General features: G+C 31.7%; 1 protein-coding gene and 1 long non-coding RNA gene across 3 annotated transcripts; one reads left to right on the plus strand and one right to left on the minus strand.

The window, feature by feature from the left end:
* Window positions 1–378: 378 nt before the first annotated feature.
* Window positions 379–12,899, minus strand: LOC126741347 (uncharacterized). Of its 2 annotated transcripts, none has more exons than XM_050447742.1 (3): window positions 12,670–12,899; window positions 1,131–1,290; window positions 379–891 (listed from the first exon to the last, which is right to left on the minus strand). In XM_050447742.1, exons 2-3 carry the CDS (start codon window positions 1,238–1,240, stop codon window positions 600–602), a joined length of 402 nt encoding a protein of 133 aa, XP_050303699.1. In that variant the 5' UTR covers window positions 1,241–1,290; window positions 12,670–12,899; the 3' UTR covers window positions 379–599. The 2 variants fall into 2 exon arrangements, with proteins under 2 accessions (XP_050303699.1, XP_050303700.1); XM_050447743.1 differs by lacking the exon at window positions 12,670–12,899 and adding an exon at window positions 9,097–9,223.
* On the plus strand, window positions 12,900–13,505 carry LOC126741348 (uncharacterized). Its single transcript, XR_007662174.1, has 2 exons — window positions 12,900–13,033; window positions 13,084–13,505. It is a non-coding gene; the product is annotated as an uncharacterized LOC126741348 (long non-coding RNA).
* The last annotated feature ends 1,078 nt before the right edge of the window (window positions 13,506–14,583 follow it).

A 14,583-nucleotide genomic window follows, 5' to 3' on the forward strand; every position in this document is an offset into this window, starting at 1 on the left:
TTAGTATTTCATTAATTAGTAATTTTTTCTGTATTTTTCATTTTTTTTTGCAAACAGTGCTGAGAGTAACTAAGAAACTGGAAAAAAGCGAGGAACTACTAAACATTGTACATAGAAAAGCAAATACAAAAATCTCATTAAAGGCATTTATTTTCCTTCCAGAGTTCCCTAGTCCAAATGCCTGTTTAATACTAAACGAGTTTAGCTTTTAATTTTTACTGCATTTTATTTTGTTAATCGTTGGTCTCTTCTTTCATCACTGACTCTTTACTAAAACACAGAAAAAAAAATAGCTCTTGTTATCCCTCATATGCCTATAAGAGCTAAACTTTATGCAAACAATTGATATACAAAGGGATTAAAATAAAAACACACATCTCCTACTTCTACATTTAATATATAAACTACAAAAAATACTTTTAAGTAAATACCCATTAAACATATGACAAAACGTATCACAAAACTTAATTTACAGTCGATATCTTAACATTATTATTATTATTATCGTATATAGTCGACGCAGATAATTGTCTCCTAGAGGTAATATCACAGAAAGCTGTTTTATTAACAAGATTTTCACAGTAAAAAAAACCCTTAACTTAATACCTCAAGTTGCTGCAATAAAACCGTTGGATCTCGTTCTCGCTACGTGTCCTCTGATGTCTCTGGTACTCCGCCCCCCTGTTCATAGGGAAATCGTACGATCGCTTCCTCTTCCTGATCTCTTCTTCTTGCCGCGAATTATCGAACTCGATTACGTTGATGTAACATTGGGGCTGCTCGGCCCCTTCTTGGGGATCCGGTTTGTATAACTGGATGAAGTGACGTTTGGTCGTGGCGGTTGTTGGTTCGGGGGGATCGATTGCTTTTATATCTTTTTGCCAGAAATCCCTAAGGAGATTAAGAGAAGGTTTGTACAAAGCAGTCATCCTGATATAATGGTGGCAAATATTCTGAGGCTTAATTGGCTCAAGAGATTTAAATTAGAGTTGATGGAAACTTTGCAAATATTTAGTTACAGTCTTGATAGCCTACAATATAGCTATGGTTCTATAAGAGAAATTATTGTGTGGGTGTAAGAATGCTTTACTCTGATAAAATGGTGGAACTTTTTTAATATTATGCCTTACCATTTTAAAATCGATGTAAATCCCTCGTAAATGGTCTGAAACGCGTAGAAGAACTGCAATATAACGAAATCCACCAGACTGATGACTTGTTGACTTTTCTTTCCTGCCATGACAGGCGACCCTCGTCCAGGTAAACCGATCGAAAAACTGTCGAATTTCGCTGCAACAAACGAAACGAAAAAATTTCCTAAAACTGTTTCCTGATAAATAAGTTAATCGTTATAAAGATAATATACGGTGGTTTCTAAGAATAACTTGCACGCCTTTAAAACGGATTTATGGCGAAAAAAACGACAGTTTAATCATCTATTTTGCACCGAGACTGGCACGTTTCATCGATCTTTACGAGCTAATTATTATTGGCTTATCTTTAATGCAGATAAATACAACGAATTTCCAATGAGTTGATAGATATTTTTTCCGTGAGGCGTTTCTTGTGTTGTTTTCTTAATTTACTAAGAAATATTATTGAAAATCAGTAATCACATCGATTGGGAAAATTTATTTACATACTTTATCGGACGTCCAGGTCCAGCCAACGTTCACTGTATATTTTATAAATAACTTCAATCAGACGTCAAGCCATAACAAAGTGTGACGTTCAGATTGTGGATTCTGAAATGAAATGTTAACGTCGACATATAAATGAATAATGTTTGTGCCTTCAACATCATAAATTATAACGTTGACGTTAAATTAACTTGGCTAAAGCTGGAGTATGTAAGAACCTTGCACGTCAATAAATGTCAACGTCAACATTTGAAATAGGTGTAATTCCTGTTTTTCTTATAAAAATTTATATTTTATTATTGATGGTTAAAAAATATTATATGTAGTATTTAATTTTAAAATTTGAATTTCGCGCCTTTAGATATAACGTCATATGCGTCGACAGACATTAAAAGCATGTGTAAAGAATATTCTTCTGAATATTGTGCTATTTATTTCATGAAAATATTCTCAGTAGCTTTTGAGTTATTGGACTTTGAAGTCATTGATCATCTGGATGAATAAACATCGTCAATGGACACCACTGGCTGGCTATAAAGGCCTATATCTCGACAATTCTTTCTCGAATCATTTTGAACCTCAAATAACTTTTTTACAAAGTATTCCCTAAAATAATATGCTTTTTAAATGATGAGAATATTTCCATTCGTTCTCAAGATATTGGGCTTCGAAGTGAGTGTTCACTTTAAGAAACTGACGTCGCTTTTAGACTGTACAACCTAAAATTCCCAATATCTCAAAAATTCTTAGTTTTATTATTTTAAACCTTAAACAATTTTTTTTAAGTATATTCTGCAGAATATCATGCTTTTTAAATTATGAGAATATTCCTATTCGTTTTGAAGATAATAGAGTTTGAAGTCAGGCGGTTTAAAGGTTCATATCTCCAAAATTCTCGCCTTAACTTGTTTGAGCTCCAAGCAATATTTTTAAAGAATATTCCTGTGAATATTATGCTTTCTATGTCATGAGGATATTCCTATTCCAACTGCCTAAAAAAGTTTTTCAAAAAATAAAAAATTTGAGGCAGAAGTATCTGCTAGATTCCAGAGGGTGGAAACCATAAAAACAGTCCCTTTATGCTCCTTTCTTAGTTTTCCTGGATTTTCATTTGTAATTTTCTTAGTATTTCTTTAATTAGTAATTTTTTCTGTATTTCCTAATTTATTTTGCAAACGGTGCCGGAAGTAACCAAAAAACTGGAAAAAGACGAGGAACAACTAATGATTGTACCTAGAGAAGCCAATATAAAAATATGATTAAAGGGTAAACAATTACAGGCATTTAATTTTCTTTCAGAGTTCCCTAGTTCAAATGCCTGGAAGAAAATTAAGAAGCATTAAAAGCATTTATAAGGAATATTCCTTGCGCTATTTATTTCATGAAAATATTCCCAGTAGTTTTTGAGTTATTGGACTTTGAAGTCATTGATCAAACCAATGCCTATAAGGAGCTATATCTCGAAAATTCTTGCTTGAAACATTTTGAAGCTTAAACTTTATTTTTACAGAATGTTATCTAAAATCATATATTTTTTAAATGACGAGAATACTCGCATTAGTTTTCAAGATATTGGGCTCGGAAGTGCGTGCTCGCTTTAAAAAACTGTCGTCGCGTCGCTCTTAGATTCTACTATCTAGAATGACCAATATCTTAAAAATCCTTGGTTTGATTATTTTAAACTATAAAGAATATTTGTTAAGTATATTCTCCAGAATCTGATGCTTTTTAAATTATGAGAATATTTTCATTAGTCTTGAAGATATTGGAGTTTGAAGGCACGGGTCGCAGGATATCACTGCTTACTAGTTTAAGAGTCGATATCTGGAAATGTTCCTGTGAATATTATGCTTTCTATTTCATGAGGATAGATCATCTGGAAAATCAGATATTGGCCGTCATTTCTCAGAGGTAGCCGCAGATTGTGCGTTGGCGAAACGTTCAAATTGACGTTCAATTAGACGTACGAAAAACCACTATATTTTATGAGGAAAACGTTATTTTTTTATAGCATCCTATAAATCGTTTACTCTTCCTCATAATGTCCACAGACTCGAACTGACAATCGACGGTTATCATAGAACATATTGCATCTAGCCAACATTCACTGTCTACTTCATAAATAACCTCAATCTGACTTGAAGTCATATCAAACTCATCTGACGTTCAGACTCACGCAGAGGATTCTGAACTGAAATGTTAACGTCGACTGAATGAATGAATCACGTTTGTGCCTTATTTGATGTTGAACCAACATTAACTTGGTTAAAGTCGGAGTATATAAGAACTCCGCGCTGAGATGCCAACGTCAAGATATAAATGAAAAATGTTCTGCCTCCAACGTTAAGGGAAAGTGTAAGTATGCGGTTGGATTTTTCCGTTTATTAGTTGCCACGTTGACGACTGAACGGCAAAGTTTTTTAGTGCCATAACGGGTATATTGTGCGTTTGTGGGATGTTCAAATTGACGTTCAATTGAACAAACGGAAGACCAAAATGTTATTTTTTATTGCATCCTATATAAACAGTTTACATTTTATCACAATGTCAACTAGTCGCGCGATTACCTTCGATTCCAACCGACAACCTGCGATTATCTATAATTACAAATATTTGCCGACGTGCATGCGAGGAACGAAATTACAAAATTACCGGTAATAAGGTTATTTATTAAATATGATTTTAAATTAAATTTTTAAAGCGACGCGATGTCTGGTTCCGGTTAAACATTGTAACAAACTGACTCATCATCCGCTCTATATTATAATAATATAAAATAATTAATTAAAATGATAATGTCGTAATGAGATTAATTAATTATGATGGAGTAATTATTTCAAGTTATTCGTTCGATAAAGGTTATGCTTTATATGCATTATTAATTTGTAAATGAAATATTCTACTCAATATATGTGTTAATGAATGCGGTGGTAAACAATGCGGTATTGTATTGAGATTTCAAAAGAAATATGTAATTTTTCAATGTCACGGCTAAGTATGTGTAACCTTCTTTAAAGACGAGGAGCGCTATAGAGGGAATGTTGAACCACGGGTGCAACAGTTTACCGCCCAATTAGGTCTTTATTTAAGGCATTTGTAACGTTATTTAGAGAGAAATTGCGCCAATATAGTTTCAAATGTTAGAGAATTTATTTATTTTATATAAAAAGAAAAAATTCATCCAGAGGCAAATATCATAATTGGATAATGTTAACAAACAAAGAACCATGCGCCAAATTTTAAAGTCGAGATTTTTAACGAAATAAGTTTATTGCACATAAAACACTTATAAACAATTATGATGTTATATTCCTAAAAGTAGAGTGTCTGCGTATATAATGTAAACTATCTATAGTCAAATAAAGCTATATTTGTAAAAAAAAATGTTGATAACTTAGATATTTTACGGATGGTTCACTACTACTATTATTATAATGCGATATTAAAAAGAGAACCAAACGCCTGGTTCCTTTGCAAAAACTTCCTTTTCTGAAAAATTTGGTTTTTAAATCGCATGTTATTTAAAGGCCGTAAATATTTGGTTCTTTATTATTAATCTTTAAAGGCCATTTCTGGATTTCTTTGATTACATTTCTTAATGTACATGAAACATAGGATGGTTCCTTTTTTAAAAACGAGAAAATACATAAAAAGCATTTTTGAAAAATGATAAAATGAAAATAATTGAAACCCTCAAAATTCTCTTAAGCGGGCAAAATAGTTAAAAAAATAACAGCTTGCTTTTTATGAGTATAATTTATACAAAAATATCTAATTGTTATAACAAAATTAATTAACTTAAACGTAAACATTTATTTGGGATTTTCTTTGGCCTATTATGTAAAAAAAAACATTATTGCGTTAAAAAAAAAATTATCAAAATTATTATACAACAGCATTATTGTTAGTCTTCTTGATATTCGAAATCTAAATCTGCATTGTATCCCTTAATATCGTCAATAATTTCTTCGCCAGCTATAAGCGACGTATAAAAACTCTGATCTGCCTTTTATACCATTAAGTTTAGGCGTTGAAATTGGTTTGCCATTAGGATAAAGTATTGGCAATTGTAAACTAAATACTTCTGTCTGTTTGCCCTTATGTGTTGGTTTAATATCTCCTCTACAAAAGAATCTTGATCATGTCTGAATTTAAAAAATATACTACAAGGGGGGCTTTTATTAAGTTTTATTTCCCTGACATCAAGCCAGTTTATGTTTTCCCTAATAATATCTTGTTTTCTATTAATAATATGTTTCTCTAATACTTCGGAAGAAATAAAATCATTCTTAGTCATTGCATGTATTATGAATGGACTCTTTTTTATTGAATTCTTCATGACATTGACGTAATCCTGTGGCGTATATAACCTTTGCTGATATTTTAATGCCTTTTCAATGTCCTTAAAATCCGAATCGTTGGGTAAGAAACTATGGCCTGATACCAGAAATTTCATGCTTATATTTTGCAAAGTTGAAGAGTTATTTAAAATATGTTTTAGCATTAGGCAAAGTTTAATATTACGGTTCTGCCCACCACAGGAATCTGACCATAAATGTAAATCTGTTATGTTTTTTTCCAAAAAATATTCGCGGTATTTTTTTATGCAAGATCCCACTTCTTGCGCACCGCGACCAGCAGTACCTTCTGTTCAGAGAAAAGAGTAAGATTTTCCTTATTTTGCCGATCGAATACCCAAATTATAAAGCCATAACTGGCGTTTATAAAACATGATTTTTGTGGGGATTCTTGGTAATGGCAAAGTTTTCTCCAGGTCAAAAGAAATCGCCTGTACATGAACATTTTCTCTTGCCTCTTTAAAATCGTTCGATCGACACTCGAGTTCTAGTTTTTTATCTGTATTGCCTGAAACCGATTGAGCACCTAGAGTGTCGCACTTGTTGCATGTATCTTTCTTTAACTTCTTCTTGGTAATGTTAAACTGTGTGTAAAATATTTTTTTATAGCTGGATAGGCTTACCGGATTATTAACCTCTACTGTGTATAATTATTACATCGTTTCTACAGTCATATCAATAGGAAGATATTCTCGATCAGTTTGTTCAGTTTGTTCCTATAATGGGACTTATACTTGGGAATTTTTTTTTATGTGGCTTACTACTGCTTCTATTTTATAAAAAAAATTCCTAAGTAATATATCCTAGTAAAATTTCTATTTGTATTTCCTTCAATAGCGTTCTTCTCTTTATTTGGTGTTCCTTTACTGAAGAACATATTATTGCATTTTGAAGAGAATACGAGCCAGTTTTCCAGAATTTCTCGAAAATAACTTTTCGCTCTTCCTGACTAATTTTATCGTAACACTTATCCAAACAATTTGCAACGATAATCGACAAATTCTTTTTTTTCTACGCGTCACCCTCTTCTTGCAATATGTGGTAAGTTTAAATTTTTTAAAAACTTACGACTTTTATCTGCTTGTCCAGGGTGTTTTTCTTTGCGACCCTTTCTTGATCTACCTTGTTTGTCTGGACGATTATTATGATTTTCTTGCTCTTCTTCTGAAGAGTTTGAGGTCGAACAAACAAAGTCTCGATCTCGAGAACTGAGTGTAAACTATCAGTTTACACTTGATAACGGTTGGAGATACTTACCAACCGAAACGTCGTGTTACATTAAATAAATAAAATGCAAGTTCGACAAGATGTTTTCACTTTGAAGAATCTTATTGTGGTTTTGGCATCTTCGTTTTCATCCTCAATATTTTCATGTTCTTTCTCATCGACTACGTATCTAAGTAGTGATGATGCTGACGTAGAAGGATACTAAAATAATAAAAATATATATCGAAAATTCCTTGGCTTGGTATATTTTCGGTCATACATAATGTTATTTATACTTACCTTAATATTATTATCAGAAATAGGCAATTCATTGCTATTAGATTCTTGATCACTGTTTGGCAAAAAAAGGTTCTATTATGGCACAAATATTCTAAAAGACAGAGAAAAATAAAGTATTTTAAATATTTTTATTTGTATTTTTCAGTAATGCCTAAACTCCTTTATTATTTAACAGAGTGGTATCTAACATAAGCGAAGATCCTAAAAAGCATTATGTTAAATTAAAATATTTTAATAACATGTTTTAAATATATTTGATGACCGCATCATATAAAAAACATCTTATTTAATAATAAGATAATGATTATTAAATAGGATTGAAGATAATGAAAGAAAGAAAGAAAGAAAGAAAATGTGCTATATTACGTGAGAATAATCTTGTGTACAAGCATCCTACAAGCTAAAAAAACAAAACACAAATACAATTTCAAAAATTGACAAAACAATGAACAAAATTAAACACAAGAAGACAAAACTTTTTGAACATACTTAAATTAAAGATAACTAAATAAAACAATCAATTACTAAATAAAGGTAAACTTGTTGACAAAACTAGAGAAGAAAAAAGGAAAAAAAGAAAACTTTCCAACATGTCCAAGGTTAAAACCTATCATTAAAAAAGTCATCCAGGTTATAATATGCCTTAGCCAATAAAAGCGACTTTAATTCTCTTTTAAATTTCTTAACATCCGATATATGTCTAACACACAGAGGAACATGATTGTAAATTTTTTTACTTATGTAAATTAATGAGTTTTTGGTAAGGGAAGACGTAGGAATAGCTAGGGGAACATCATTTACACGACGAGTCAAATGGCCAGTGTCAGAGGGTAGTTTGGGAATTTTGTGAATAAGAGCAGCTGTTTCTAAGATAAAAAGAGTTAGGATTTTTTCAGAAATGAAGAGGGGTTTGCAAGAATCTCTTAACTTAGCAGAACACAGGTATCTAACTGCTTTTTTTTGAATAACAAAGATAATGTTAAGTAGCCCCTTATTGGTTAAACCCCAAAAAGGCAAGCCATACCGAATATGAGATTCAATAAGTGAAAAGTACACTGAACGTGCAACCACCCCTCCCAGCTCTTGTTTTGCCATTCTTACTGCGAAACATCCAGAAGATAATTTCCCAGCTAAATGTAAAATATGATCTTCAAACCGAAGGCGACCATCAATGGTAATTCCTAGGAACTTGCAGCACTCTTTATTCTGCAAGAGGGAATTTTCGTCAAACATCAGACCCTGAACATCGCACTTAAACCCCATAATAGACGTCTTTCTTACGTTAAACACGAGCCTGTTGGAAGCACACCACCCTGATAAAATCTGAAGGTCTTCAAGGATACAAGTCTTAATATAGTCAGAATTTTTATGGCTCCATAGTATGGTGGTATCATCAGCAAACTGAACCACCTTGCCCTGCAGTTTCAATGTTATTATAAATCTTAAAAACAACATTTTTTTTAAAAAGAACCAAACGACACCTAAACGGAACCAACAGCCATATATATGAAATTCTCGGTTTTAAAGAAGGAACCACAGATATACACAGCTTTAGGTTATAAAGATAGAATAATGTTAAATCCTTTACTTACCTCCAAATTTTCTTGAGCTTCTAGCATTTCCAGCATCTGCAACATCTTTTTACCCGGAGACATAACTAGTTTTTTGATATTTCATTAAACGGCACTGCATTAAACAATACTTGGTTCTTTCTTTTAAAATGAAATTTTAATGATGGCTGTCATTGTAAACGGAACTTTTGTCACTAGATGGCCGCAGTAGTAATTAAACCTGTAGACATAGTATTTATTCACCCAAATTGTCCAGAAAACTCGATTTTTGCCAAATGGCGCTTGGTTCCTTGTTCGTTAACACTATCCGAATAAACCATTGGCGCAATAGTTGCCCGTCCGATGAAACGATAAATTTTAGCGCTTTCCAAGGTTTATGAATAATTTTTTATGCCTTTCAGGCATTTAAGGCCTATGACGTAATTTTTTATATCTTTTAAGTTTTTTTACGCAATTTTTAGTCTACAGAGCATACTATTCCAGATATACATATGATCTCATTTTTTATGTCTTCCAGGCATTTATTTAAAATGTTTTTGTCATTATTTCTAGACTTATGATGTAATTTTTTTATATCTTTCAAGGATTTGAAATAATTTTTAGTTTTATTCCAGGCCTATGACGTCATTCTTTATGCGTTTCAGGCCTTTGAATTGATTTCTAATGTTATTCCAGACGTATGCCCGTCATATTTGACATCTTCACACGTCATATTTTTAATGAAGTTTTATTTCAGTATTTTTTTTTTGGTTTTCGAGACATTTCATTAAATTGTTCATGTTATTCCAGGTAAATGACGTCATATTTTGTGCCTTCCAGGATTCAGAAGACATTTTTCAAGCCTTTCCATATACCGTCAAAATAACTTTTTTGGTATACTAAAAATGTACAATAATATTCCGTTTCTTTGAGACACTTGAAGTAATTTTTCAATAATCATTCCAGGCATTTTTTAAACGTTCCAGGAACTTTTAAGTAATTTTTTATGCCTTTCAGGCATTTAAGGCCTATGACGTCATTTTTTATGCCTTCCAGCAGGCATTTATGTAAAATATTTTTGTCATTATTTCTAGACTTATGATGTAATTTCTTATATCTTTCAAAGATTTGAAATAATTTTGAATTTTATTCCAGGCCTATGACGTCATTCTTTATGCGTTTCAGGCCTATGAAATGATTTCTAATGTTATTCCAGACGTATGCCGTCATATTTTACATCTTCCGGAGATTTAAAATAGTTTTTTTTTTTATTTATTCCACGTCTATGACGTCATATTTAAATGTTATTTCAGTATTTTTTTTTGGTTTTCGAGGCATTTCATTAAATTGTTCATGGTATTCCAGGCAAATGACGTCATATGCCTTCCAGGATTCAGACGACATTTTTCAAACCTTTCCATATACCGTGAAAATAACTTTTTTGGTATACTAAAAATGTACAATAATATTCCGTTTCTTTGAGACATTCATCCATATCTTCTTGGAATAAAATGAAAAATTACGCCATGCTCTTTGAGACACTTGAAGTAATTTTTCAATAATCATTCCAGGCATTTTTTAAACGTTCCAGGAACTTTTAAGTAATTTTTTATGCCTTTCAGGCATTTAAGGCCTATGACGTCATTTTTTATGCCTTCCAGCAGGCATTTATTTAAAATGTTTTTGTCATTATTTCTAGATTTTATGATGTAATTTTTTATATCTTTCAAGGATTTGAAATATTTTTTAGTTTTATTCCAGGCCTATGACGTTATTCTTTATGCGTTTCAGGCCTTTGAAATGATTTCTAATGGTATTCCAGACGTATGCCCGTCATATTTGACATCTTCACACGTCATATTTAAGTTTTATTTCAGTATTTTTTTTTTGGTTTTCGAGGCATTTCATTAAATTGTTCATGTTATTCCAGGCAAATGACGTCATATGCCTTCCAGGATTCAGACGACATTTTTCAAGCCTTTCCATATACCGTCAAAATAACTTTTTTGGTATACTAAAAATGTACAATAATATTCCGTTTCTTTGAGACACTTGAAGTAATTTTTCAATAATCATTCCAGGCATTTTTTAAACGTTCCAGGAACTTTTAAGTAATATTTTATGCCTTTCAGGCATTTAAGGCCTATGACGTCATTTTTTATGCCTTCCAGCAGGCATTTATGTAAAATATTTTTGTCATTATTTCTAGACTTATGATGTAATTTCTTATATCTTTCAAAGATTTGAAATAATTTTGAATTTTATTCCAGGCCTATGACGTCATTCTTTATGCGTTTCAGGCCTTTGAAATGATTTCTAATGTTATTCCAGACGTATGCCGTCATATTTTACATCTTCCGGAGATTTAAAATAGTTTTTTTTTTAAATTTATTCCACGTCTATGACGTCATATTTAAATGTTATTTCAGTATTTTTTTTTGGTTTTCGAGGCATTTCATTAAATTGTTCATGTTATTCCAGGCAAATGACGTCATATTTTGTGCCTTCCAGGATTCAGAAGACATTTTTCAAGCCTTTCCATATACCGTCAAAATAACTTTTTCGGTATACTAAAAATGTACAATAATATTCCGTATCTTTCAGACATTCTTCCATATCTTATTCTTGGAATAAAATGAAAAATTACGCCATGCTTTTTGAGACACTTCAAGTAATTTTTCAATAATCATTCCAGGCATTTTTTAAACGTTTCAGGAACTTTTGAGTAATTTTTTATGGCATTTAAGGCCTATGACGTCATTTTTTATGCCTTCCAGCAGGCATTTATTTAAAATATTTTTGTCATTATTTCTAGATTTTATGATGTAATTTTTTATATCTTTCAAGGATTTGAAATAATTTTTAGTTTTATTCCAGGCCTATGACGTCATTCCTTATGCGTTTCAGGCCTTTGAAATGATTTCTAATGTTATTCCAGACGTATGCCGTCATATTTTACATCTTCCGGAGATTTAAAATAGTTTTTTTTTTTTAAATTTATTCCACGTCTATGACGTCATATTTAAATTTTATTTCAGTATTTTTTTTTTGGTTTTCGAGGCATTTCATTAAATTGTTCATGTTATTCCAGGCAAATGACGTCATATTTTGTGCCTTCCAGGATTCAGAAGACATTTTTCAAGCCTTTCCATATACCGTCAAAATAACTTTTTTGGTATACTAAAAATGTACAATAATATTCCGTTTCTTTGAGACACTTGAAGTAATTTTTCAATAATCATTCCAGACATTTTTTAAACCTTCCAGGAACTTTTAAGTGATTTTGTATAGTTTTCGGGCATTCAAAATTTCTTATATATTCAAAAAAAAAATCCGGATTTTCATGCGGCCTAAAACTGTTGCGCCAGCGGTAATATTTCCTTCTCAAAAAAAACTACAGTAACACATAAAATATAAAAGCGAAACATCTTAATAAAATAATTAAATATTATAGACAAAAATTATCTGTTTTTAATTTGACCCCTTAATTCCATTCCAAGATATATTTGGCATTTAACCCCCATATGACCTCATTGATACTATTAATAAAAACTATTATAGTTTTGACCTTTTTTTTGTGATTTTTTTTTATGTATATATTTAAATATAACTCACCTTAACCCGCTGAATATTCTCGGCTTTATACTATTTATACACGCTTGGTCTGTTTTGCCCACACCAGCAACCCATACACTAATAAACTGTTATCTTTAGTAGGCGCATTATTTCACTAATAAAGCGGATATAAATTTTATCTTTTTTTTTTTATTAATCTTCCCAGGCGCATTAACTATACACCTTAACGCGCTTGATAACCTAAAATCCGTTCGCACTACAACGCAACCACTCGACTAATAATTAAAAAATAACAAACTATTTGTTTTCCTAGTAAAATAAAATAAGGAATACGAGATTGTTTTAAGCCGATTAAGACCGTGACGTAATTTGTTCAATTCGGGTGTTGCTCCCGATAGCGAGCGTATTTATTAATGCCAAGACAAATTCCAGTTTGTAATTGTTGTATTACAGGTGGAATTTTTCCGTGTTGAAACAATGGCCCATTATTGTCTGATAACCGTGATAAAAATGCAAAGTGAAGTCACCATTTAAATGACAACAATAATTAGTTAATATTGTGCAATTAGTACCTCTGCATTACTTAGAAAATGGCGCCCAGTTGTCTATATCCGTCATCTGTCAACCTAAATCTAGAGTCAATGTCATTAGTGTTATCTGTCACGGCTGTCATATAAAATCATTTGTTGAAAAATCAAAAGTGTCCTGTCCACCCACATTTATAACGTCTATTATTTATCGTATTTGATACATGTGGTTGGAATTTAACCGTTCTTGTCAATGGAAATCTGTTGATTTTCTTGTCAGTAAATGCATAGATGGAAAAAAATTATTTAACGCCATTTTCAAGGTAAAATAAAAATTTGTCTGTCAAATGTCCCTGGTTTTATTTGTCAAAACTGTCATAATTTACAGCTGTCAACCCACTTTGATGACGTCATATACTAATGGTAATGATCAATCAAATGTCATTGGTTTTATTTGTCAAAAGCGTTATGCGTGTGACACGGCTGTTAAATGTCATCTATCTAAGGGTGTGGTTCGAACTCAACCGTTTTTTCTACTTCGATGGCAGGATTTTCTTGTCAGTAAATATTATATAGCTAAGAAAAAATAATTAATGCAATTTTTGAGGCAAAAGGAAGAAAATTTATGAACTGTCACTGGTTGTATTTGTAAAAACTGTCACACGTCATAATTGTCAGCGGTCAACCCACATTGATGACGTCACTTAATTACCTCGTATTTAGAGGTGTGATTCGAATTCAACAATTTTTTTTTTTACTTCGATGTCAAAAGAAATCAGCTAAGTAATCAGCAGTAAATGTATAGATGGTAAAATGTTTTTTATCACTGGTTTTACTCCTTGACCCTCCTGTCATTGATGACGTCATTTATTTACAATATTATTTGTTAATAATACGACTGTCAAATGCCAATAGAAATCAGTTGATTTGCTTGTAAGTAAATGTATAATCAGCAGTTAAGTTAACGCATTTAAAGAGTTTAAATTTCCGACCGGGTATTGTTTTTGGAGAATTACCCAATTCTATAGTTATACCGACACTGGCCATGAAAGGTGTAGCGTCTGGGAGCCTACGCTGCCAGTACGCTTGTACTATACATATGCAAGCGTGTATTAATAATAAGTAATAATCAATAATTAATGACAATGTAGTATTAAATTAAATCTCCAATTATTACTAAATATCACGAATAGCAAACGGTGACGTAAGTCGCTTATATCAAAAAGGCGATGTCAAGTATGTTTTTATCGTCTAATAATTATTATATACTTTATCATAGGTCACTTTTCAAGCGAATGTAAAAATGCTGTTGACGTTCTTGCCCGCGGTCATAGTTGTCAAATGTCATTCCAAACGCCATCTGTCAGCTTGACGATTTATTTAAGGCTTTTGATTTACCCTGTTCAAGGTGTAAAAGAAAAACGAA

Source organism: Anthonomus grandis, chromosome 10, assembly GCF_022605725.1.
Source record: "Anthonomus grandis grandis chromosome 10, icAntGran1.3, whole genome shotgun sequence".
Classification (NCBI taxonomy): Eukaryota; Metazoa; Arthropoda; class Insecta; order Coleoptera; family Curculionidae; genus Anthonomus; species Anthonomus grandis.